Source organism: Anopheles funestus, chromosome 3RL, assembly GCF_943734845.2.
Source record: "Anopheles funestus chromosome 3RL, idAnoFuneDA-416_04, whole genome shotgun sequence".
In the NCBI taxonomy this organism is placed as follows: Eukaryota; Metazoa; Arthropoda; class Insecta; order Diptera; family Culicidae; genus Anopheles; species Anopheles funestus.
In genome coordinates, this window is record NC_064599.1 from 50,022,908 (window position 1) to 50,033,390 (window position 10,483).

The 10,483-nt window shown below is 42.7% G+C and overlaps 1 protein-coding gene across 1 annotated transcript; it reads left to right on the forward strand.

The window, feature by feature from the left end:
- Positions 1-205: 205 nt before the first annotated feature.
- Positions 206-3,546, forward strand: LOC125769655 (E3 SUMO-protein ligase ZBED1-like). Its single transcript, XM_049438463.1, has one exon. It carries the CDS (start codon positions 1,492-1,494, stop codon positions 2,500-2,502), a length of 1,011 nt encoding a protein of 336 aa, XP_049294420.1. The 5' UTR covers positions 206-1,491; the 3' UTR covers positions 2,503-3,546.
- The last annotated feature ends 6,937 nt before the right edge of the window (positions 3,547-10,483 follow it).

Sequence of the window (10,483 nt, forward strand, 5' to 3'; positions counted from 1 at the left end):
GGCGCCAGTCCACACGGCCGGACCGGGTTCAAATCCCATCCGGACCGTCCCCCCGTAGCAAGGACTGACTATCCGGCTATGTGGTAAAATAAGTCTAGTAAGCCAGAAATGGCCGGCGTGACCTGTAAGGTCGTTAAGCCAAGAAGAAGTCACAGAATCCTCGAATGGGTCAACTACCAGCGCAAGGACTTTTTTTTTTTTGTTAACGGGGAGGGAACCTTCAAAAGGTACCCACCTCGAAGGGCGGCTTGCGGCTACAAACCAATCCCTCCGAGATGGGTTATGTGGGATTCATCGTGACGCTGGGCCCGTGAAGCGGACCCGGCAGCCGATGGGACCCTAACTAAACCACTCCTCGACCTGATCCGAACCCTGCCGATGCGCTTGATGTGCGCAGTACTCCATACAGGAACGTTTGTGCGATGCACCCATCTTGTTGACGCGCTGCTGCTTTCCAATGCTGCTACTGCGTCATCCGTCCTAGTTGTCTCAGCTGCTGCTGCTGCTTCGTGCCTTCCTTCCGCTGCTGCTGCTTAATTCCACTGGAACGCGCCAACGCCTTAAGAGAATTAAATGTAGGCCACACCGTGCTTTAAATTTTTCATTGACACACCGTGCTTTACATGTGTTGGAGCGTGCTAAACTCCTATTGTCCTGTATTTTCTTTAACTTCCGTTGCATACTAGTGTGCCAGTTTGTCGGCATATCGGACGAGCAACACGAAGCAAACATCCTGTTTACTTCTTCGGATCGGTGATACTCTTACCCATACATCAATTTGACTACGACTGATGAAAGAATATTTTTTACACACATCCAAAAAAGATAAGTTATAACGGGCGAGTAGTCTAGTATGTTCAATGTAATTCGGACGACAGAGCATTTAAAATCTATTCCGGCAGAGCTACTTTTAAAATCAACCTTTTTTGGCGATCAGCAGGCGGACCGCATTGGAAAATTGTGCTAGTGAAAACGTTAAAAGAGGTTTGTATAATTGATCTAAAGTGTAGTGATAACTAATCAACTAAGCCAATGTTTAACATATTGCAACGGACTCATACGAATTAACTCTTTATTGCAGAACAAAAATAGCAAAAAATAAAGCAAAAGTGTTGAAGTACCTATTGTGGTGGACCAAATTGAAGATCAACCTTTTCTTCGCGATCAATAGACGGGCCACATTGGAAAATCGTGCTTGTGAAAAAGATAAAAGAGGTTTGTATGGTAGATGTGTAATGAAGTGATAACTAATACGTTAATGTGCTAAACAAAAGAATTCGACTAACAAAAATTTAATCTTCATTGCAGAAAAAAACAAACCAAAAATGGGTTCAACGAATCATCAACATGGTATTTGGAGTCATTTTGATCGACCTAATGCAACATCAAATAAATATAAGTGTAAAATTTGTAAGGATGTATTAACTGTTAGTAGTGGTTCGTGTTTTACCTTGAAGCGCCATTTCTTGAAAAAAACACCCTACGGTTTTGATGAATGAAACGGAAAACTCTGCATCGTTCAGTACATCAAAAGCAGTGAATCAAAATTCTGGTTCAGAAAAAATAATTCAAAAATCACTAGGCGACTACGTAGACATATTTAAACCATTAAGTGCTAACTCGAAAACCAGTGTAGATGAACAATTGTTAAATGTTTTTTGTAACCATGCGCTGCCGTTTTATTTATTAAACGCAAGCGATTTTAAGGAGCTTTTTCGCACAATTTGTCCCAGCTATGTTTTGCCAAATCGAAAAACGTTCAGCAACGCAATGCTCGATAAGCATTACGAACAACTATTGGGAAAAGTTCAAAATAGTCTAAAGAATGCAAAAGCCGTCTGTTTAACGTCCGATGGTTGGAAAGATTTAAATAATGCTAGTTTTTTAGCGGCTACTGCGCATTTTATACACGAAGGCGATTGCACCCTACAATCTTTATTGTTGGAATGCGAAGAATTTACAGAACGGTATACTGCTGAAAATATTGCGCAATGGTTAAGACATATAATAAGCAAGTTCAATATGCATGATAAAGTTTGTTGCGTTGTCACCGACAATGCAGCAAACATGAAAAGCGCTACGAGGTGTTTGGAAATCCAACACATTCCGTGTTATGCTCATACGCTAAATCTGGTTGTACAGGATGCAATCACCAAGAATATTTCAGAAACAGTTCTTAAAGTCAGGAAAATTGTAAATTATTTTAAGAAAAACTCACCTGCGACGCAGAAACTGCGTGATATGCAAACCAAATTAAATTACATGCAGTTGAAGCTTATACTAGATGTGGCCACACGGTGGAACTCCACCTATTACATGCTCGAGCGCTTCTACACCAATAAGGAACAAATCATTTCTTCTCTCGTACTTCTTGCAATTCCTTCAAAATTAAATGAAAGCGATTGGATAATTATGGAGGAGGCATCAAAGGTGTTAAAAATATTTTTTTTTTTTGCTCGGTTGGAACGCCCTGGCCGTATCAAGACTTATTTTACCACGTAGCAGGATAGTCAGTCCATGCTAAGGGGGGACGGGTCCGGATGGGATTTGAACCCGGTCCTGCCGTGTGGACAGGCGCCGTTTTTCACATGCACCACCGGGCCCCTTGTTAAAAATATTTGATGTGATAACAAAAGAAATATCCTCAGAAAAAAAATTTACCCTCTCAAAAGTACGTGTCTTAAACACATTACTGCTGAATAAGTTAAACCAGATGTGTAATAATAATACATCACAGGAAGTGACAAAGTTAGTAGAATGTTTAACGACTGGATTGAGGCAAAGGTTTCACTATGAAAAAACCAGCATGGTATCGAAAGGAACTGTTCTTGATCCAAGGTTCAAGCAAAAGGTGTTTTCTAATTCGAATTTATTTAAAGAATGTTGCGACGAATTGCGCATTGAAATGGGCTCCATGAACATAGAAAGTATTAACGATATTGATGAGGCACCCGAGTTAACAGTAGATGAAGCAATACGTACGAGTGAAAGCATTTGGGAAGAGTTTGATTTGGATCAAATTCATCCACAAATCGTGCTTCATTCACGATCATCTACTCAAATAGAGTTAGACAATTATATTGCAGAACCGTTGGCACATCGCAACGATGATCCTTTGGAGTGGTGGAAGCTACACAAGATGCAGTATCCTTTATTGTATCAATTAATGTTGCGAGTTTTATGTATTCCCGCCTCTTCTGTCCCTTGCGAGCGTGTGTTTTCGAAGGCCGGTGGAAAAGAAACAAGTAAGCGAAACAGATTAAAGCCCAGCAAGGTTAGCAAGATACTGTTTATAAAGCAAAATAAAATAGACTAGAATAAAATTGAAAAAAACCATGCGAATTAATCATGTATTTAAACAGAATTATTTTACGAATAAACAAACATTCCTTTAAACTACCTCTTTTAACGATGCCTGTTAGCGCTGCCAGCACCTAAGGAGAAATGAAGTTGACAGCTGTCAAGAAATGAACCAGCAGACTATAAACAAAGATTTAGCTAGGGCCGCGGCTGAAAAAGACACACAGCGTTCAGTAGCACAGAGAGCGTCAGAGGTGAAATGCGGTCACTATTTTGAGTTTTCGTTTATCTTTGTGTAAATAAGCCATAATAATACACGGCATCTTTAAAAACTTCAAAATCGGCCTTCCCTTTGTTACGTCAGTAATAAATTCTCAAAATATATTCCGTAGAGTGCTCTCCAAATAGTGTGGTGACCCACAAAACGCTTTCCAAGCCAGCGATAAAAGCGAACCACTTTGCGCTAAGGACACGCCATAATTTTGTGCTAGCATTAAAGATACGGTGCGACGTATAGAAAGAGTGCATGTGCGAAGGCGGTGTGGTTCGATTTTAGGAAAAGTGGACGGAAAGATCGCGAGTGGTTAGGGAACAAAAGACTAAGGTATAAATGTCGAAAAACAAAATGGACGATCAGCCAACTGTAGGCGCTCATGACGCCGAAGATATGGGTGTTAGTGAGGTGACGCCGAAACATAATGGCGCGAACAAAAAACTTTCGAAGAAAAAACTTTCGTTCCGGTGTGAAAGTGACGGTAGTGAGGGTTCAAATCAACGCGAAACGCGCAGCATGCGCAAACAAAAAGCGCAAGTTGAAAAAGTAGCGAAGGTGGAACCTGTACAAAGTTCTTCGGAAAGCAGCGAAAATTCTTCCAGTGAAGAAGATGTAGAAGAACAACCGACTAGAGAACAACGACGTGCTCGGCGAGGGATTTCTCAGAAATAGCCCGTGTTCGATGGAAAGCCCGAAGATTGGCCTAGGTTTTACGGTGCATTTATTGCATCGAACAAAGCATGCGGTTACACTACTAATGAAAACCTCGTGCGATTACAGGAATGCCTAAAGGGGCCGGCTTTGGAGCTTGTACGCGGAAAGTTGATCCGAGCAGAATCCGTACCACGCGTTATCGAGAAGTTGCGCCAAGTTTATGGAAGACCAGAACTTATCCTGAACAATCTTCTGTTGAAAGTGCGTGAAATGAAGGCACCAAAATCCACCGAAATGACGAGTTTCCTGCCGTTTTCAAACGCAGTAGAGGAACTGTGCGAACATCTTGAGTCAGCTCGATTGAAATATCATCTTCATAACCCGTTCCTGATACAGGAGCTGGTAGACAAGCTTCCTAATAATGATAAGCGGGCGTGGGCGCGGTTCAAAAGGAGTTGTCATTCGGTGTCATTGCGAACCCTGACCGATTTCTTGAATGATGTGGTTTCCGAAGTTCTGGAGAGCACTATAGAGATCACAGAGTATATGCCAGAACATTCGAAGCCGAAAGAACATCGTAAAAGGGCACCAATTCTGCATCATCAGACCACACTACAAGAGAAGAAGCCATGTGTAGCGTGCAAAGGAACGGACCATCGTTTACGGAACTGCTCGGCGTTCAAGGAGCAAACGTTAGAAAAGAGACGAAAGATCGTGGCTGAGAATAGACTATGTGAGGTATGTCTTAACGGCCATGGTGGAAGATGCAACGTAGGTGATTGCAATCGAATGCACCATCCACTTCTTCACGATCAGGTGAGCTTATTAACAGTCGACGGTATAAGTGCACATGTCGAGACGAATGAAAGTATACTGTTTCGGGTAGTACCTGTTAATATATCACATAATGGCAATAAACTAACCGTACTTGCCTTTTTGGATGAAGGTGCATCCATATCTTTAGTCGAACGACAATTGGTGAAGCGTCTCGGAGCTGGCGGCGTTCCTGAGAGGTTCATTATGAGATGGACGGCTGGCATCGAACGGGTGGAAGAAGAATCTCAGAAACTGGATTTGACAATATCGTCGGTACACTCTTCAGAATGGCAACTACTAAAGGACGTACACACGGTAGAAAAACTAGATTTACCACAGCAACGACTAGAACCAACTGAGCTAAAAGAGCGTTATGGTCATCTCCAAACCATCCCGCTCGAATCCTACAAAGGCAGACCGGAGATTATGATTGGGCTTAATAACATCGACGTATTTACACCAATTGAAGTCGTTTCAGGAAAAAGGGGTGAGCCCATTGCAGTCAAGACGAAATTGGGTTGGTCTGTCTATGGATACACGAAGCCCGGCTTTATTAGTACCAATATAGGGCATCATCAGCGAGTGACCAACGAGGATTTGAACAATCTGCTGAAAGAGCAATATAAGCTGGAAGAATCTGTTATCTCACCCCCAAGACATTCTGCAGAAGACGCTAGAGCTATGACCATTTTAGACCAAACGACGAAACGAGTTGGACAAAGATTCGAAACTGGGCTTTTGTGGAAAAATGACAAACGTGATTTTCCGGAAAGTTACTCAATGGCAGTAAAAAGATTCAAGCAGCTGGAATCAAAACTCACAAAACAGCCCGAGCTTCGTTCGAATCTGTGCCAACAAATAGAAGAATATCAACACAAAGGTTATGCGCATCCCATTACCACCGAGGAATTATTGAATACACCTCCATCTAACATCTGGTATCTGCCAATAAACGTAGTGGTACATCCGAAAAAGCCGAACAAAGTACGAGTAGTTTGGGATGCTGCTGCTACTGCGCATGGTGTTTCATTGAATAGTGAACTTCTTTCAGGTCCTGATCTTCTGGTTCCTCTAATGCAAGTTATCGTCGGGTTTAGAGAGAAGAGGATTGCATTTGGTGGAGATTTGAGAGAAATGTTCCACCAGATAAAGATAAGAAAAGAAGATAAACAAGCACAGCGGTTCGTGTTCAGAAAAACTAAAGAGGAACAGTTCAAAACATACGTGATGGACGTTGCAACGTTTGGAGCGACTTGTTCGCCTTGTTCCGCACAGTATGTGAAGAACAAAAACGCTGAAGAGTTTAAAGATCAGTCCCCGGAAGCTGTTCAGGCCATACAGAGGAAACATTACGTGGATGACTACTTCGACAGTGTTGATACCATCGAGGAAGCGATCAAGATGGCAAAAACAGTAGCTATGATACACCAAAATGGAGGATTCACAATACATAACTGGGTTTCAAATTCCAAAGAAGTGTTAGAAAATCTTGGAGAAATTTTACCATCGGCTCCTGTACACTTCAACCTGGATAAAGAGACGTGTAATGAAAGAGTCCTAGGCGTGATTTGGGACCCTAAAGATGATATGCTCTCCTTTGCTACCACGATGCGCAACGAAATGAAACCATATCTGGAGGGTCTTTTAGCTCCGACTTAAACGTATCGTTACAAGCTGCGTGATGGGATTATATGATCCACTTGGATTAATCACGCCATTTACTATACATGGAAAGATTCTAATACAACATCTGTGGCGATCAAAGTGCGGATGGGATGAGGAGATAAATGACGATGCTATAACACTGTGGCGCAGATGGATAGAGCTATTGGTGAAAATTAAAAGCATTAAGATTCCGCGATGCTATCTTGGTACGACACACTCCAACGCGACGAAATCAATAGAGCTACACATTTTTACAGATGCCAGCGAGCATGCCTACGGATGTGTTGCTTACCTTAGAATCATCACTGATAACGAAGTGCGGTGTAAATTAGCCATGTCTCGCAGCAAAGTGGCACCGTTAAAAAGACAAACAAATCCTCGGTTGGAATTGATGGCTGCCGTATTAGGAGCTCGTATCTCTCGCATCATAGTTGAAACACATTCGTTAAAGATATCCAAGTGTACATTCTGGACCGATTCTAAAACAGTCCTTAGCTGGATCAACTCGGAACAACACAAGTTTGTGCAATTTGTGGCTTTCCGCATCGGAGAAATATGGGAGTTGACGAGCAAACCTGATTGGAGATGGATACCCACAAAAATGAACATCGCTGATGTCATGACGAAATGGTCAAAAGGTCCTCCACTAGAAGAGGGCGGAGAGTGGTTTAATGGTCCAGAATTTCTTCACGAAGCAGAAGAACATTGGCCAGAAAAGGATGGAGATATAGAGAGCACCGAGGAAGACGCACGGAAAATAGTACTGAATCACTCAGTAATTTCAACACCACAGCTTCCAACGTGGCAAAAATTGATCCGGATAATGGCGTACGTCGGTCGCTTCATCGATAATTGCATCCGAAAGAGAAATAACGAACCAATTCTTACAATTGAAGCACCCGAAAGGCTTTCGAAGATACTAAAAAGGCATGTTTCGGCTCAGAGAATACCATTGCAACGAGAAGAACTAAAGAAGGCAGAGATAACATTGATACGACAATGTCAATGGGAAAGTTTCCCAGAGGAGATGAACATCCTGCGCACTAACCTTCAAAGTACAGATGCGTCAACAGCTAGAAAGATAAAGAAAAAGAGCGCGGTGTACAAATGTTCCCCAGTTTTGGACGAGGATGGAGTAATGCGAATGGAGTTCAGATTGACCAACAACTCTGATCTTCCATTTGATCAACGTTATCCAACGATACTGCCCAGACATCACGAGATTACAAAGAGGATCGTTCAACATTATCACAAGTCTTATGGACATGCTAACAATGAGACGATTCTAAATGAGATGCGGCAGCGATTCCACATTCCAAAACTTCGGGCAGCTATAAAAGAGTCGTCAATGTACTTGGTGCAGAGTGTATAAGTGCAAACCCCTTGCACCGAGAATGGCACCATTACCTGTAGAGAGGACTACACCGAGACTGCGGCCCTTCAGTGCAGTAGGGGTTGATTACCTAGGACCTTTAGAGGTCACCGTAGGTCGACGTAAGGAAAAACGTTGGGTTGCAGTCTTCACTTGCCTAACCGTGAGGGCGGTGCATCTGGAGGTCGTCTACAGTTTGACAACTCAGTCGTGCTTGATGGCACTTATGCGATTCGAGAGCAGATTCGGAAAGGCGGATGATATCTATTCAGATAACGGAACGTGTTTTAAAGGCGCCAGCAATGAACTTCAACGGATAGAAAGGGTCTTTTACGAATGCGCAGAGAAAGTCACATCAGCTACTACGTCGTGGCATTTCACCCCGCCAGGAACTCCCCACATGGGCGGCGTGTGGGAGAGAATGGTTAGGTCAGTGAAGGAGGCTATGTTAGTGTTGAATGACAATAGGCCATTAACGGACGAAACTCTTTTAACGGTTCTTGCGGAAGCGTGTGATATGATAAACTCTCGACCTTTGACTTATTTGTCAGAAAGCTCCACAGAACCAACAGCGTTAACCCCTAATCAGTTTCTAAGAGCACCTGGATCATGTTCTGCAATCTGCAATCCATATAGTTTAGCAGAGGGACTAAGAAACCAATTCAAACGTTCGCAGTTTCTAGTAGATAGAATGTGGGAAAGGTGGGCAAAGGAATATCTTTCGACCATAAATCAAAGAAATAAGTGGTTCGAGGATCAGAGAGAGCTGAACGTAGGCGATTTGGTGTTTATCGCTGAAGGGAAACGAAACGAATGGTTAAGAGCTAGAGTTGTCCAAACAATCAAAGGGAAAGATAATCGAGTGAGGCAAGTGGATGTGAGGTTAGCTAATGGGAAAATCCTAAGACGAGCGGTCATTCATTTAGCAGCTTTGGAAATTCTGTAAAGTCTATCGCAGGCAATCGAGAGACGTTACGGGTGGGGGTGTTAGCGCTGCCAGCACCTAAGGAGAAATGAAATTGACAGCTGTCAAGAAATGAACCAGCAGACTATAAACAAAGATTTAGCTAGGGCCGCGGCTGAAAAAGACACACAGCGTTTGTTAAGTATTGAACTAGGTATGCAAAGACGGACTAAAAACTAGAATTATAGCAAACTAATACCAACACACATATTGTAAGAATTAAGAATAAAGTTCAGTTGCAATTCAGACCCCGAACGGTTAACAAGTTATATTTTAGCAAACGCAATTCGCTAACAGCGTTCAGTAGCACAGAGAGCGTCAGAGGCTAAAGACGGTCACTATTTTGAGTTTTTTCGTTTATCTTTGTGTAAATAAGCCATAATAATAAACGGCATCATTAAAAACTTCAAAATCGGCCTACCCTTTACGTCACGTTACGTTACGTCAGTAACAGATGCCCATTAATTCTGTATGAAAACGGTAAGTATTTTACCAATAAACAAATATACTTTTAAACTACCTCTTTTAACTTGGAAAAGTCACGCATGTACAAAATATTGCACTCATTTCTGCATTCATTTGTGCGGAGTGTATACTGCACCGATAACGCGTAATGTGCGAAAAGTGAGCACAGTGCGAAGTGTGCGAAATGTGCTAAGCGGTGCATATTGTGCCCACAGTAAAAAACATACGAAATGTGCGAAGTGTGCGAAATGTGCGAAATGTACAAGGTGTGCGAAGTGTGCAAGGTGTGCGAAATGTGCGAAATGTACAAAGTGTGCGAAGTGTGCGAAATGTACAAGGTGTGCGAAGTGTGCAAGGTGTGCGAAATGTACAAGGTGTGCGAAGTGTGCAAGGTGTGCGAAGTGTGCAAGGTGTGCGAAATGTGTGAAGTGTGCAAAGTGTGCGAAATGTACGAAGTGTGCAAGGTGTGCGAGGTGTGCAAGGTGTGCGAAGTGTGCGAAGTGTGCACAGCACACTGAAGTATACGTGCGCGCTCGCACAGCACACTAAATTGTGCGAATTTACCCAACACTACTGCTGATATTCCAAAAATGTACCGGCAAATTCGAGTTGCATCATCAGACACTCAATTTCAGAGGATTGTATGGCGTTTTTCATCAGAAGATCCGATCAACGTGTACGAGTTGCAAACGGTGACTTATAGTTTGACGTCTTCACCATTCCTTCCAACTGTGGCGTTAATGCAAACCGCGATGGATCATAAAGATGAATTTCCACAAGCAGCACATGTTCTTCAACATAATACTTACCTCGATGATATCATAGCGGGTGCAAATGGTGCAAACGAAGCTTGTAAATTGCAAGCAGATATCCAGAAGATTTTAGAAAGGGCTTGCTTTGGTGCGCATAAGTGATGTCGGCGACAGCGCCACATACTTGCAACAACGTCGAGGCGAGTCCATAAACGCCGACC

Excerpts from the sequence above, each read along its gene's own strand:
- LOC125769655 (XM_049438463.1), top strand. The coding sequence starts at position 1,492 with ATGAATGAAACGGAAAACTCTGCATCGTTCAGTACATCAAAAGCAGTG.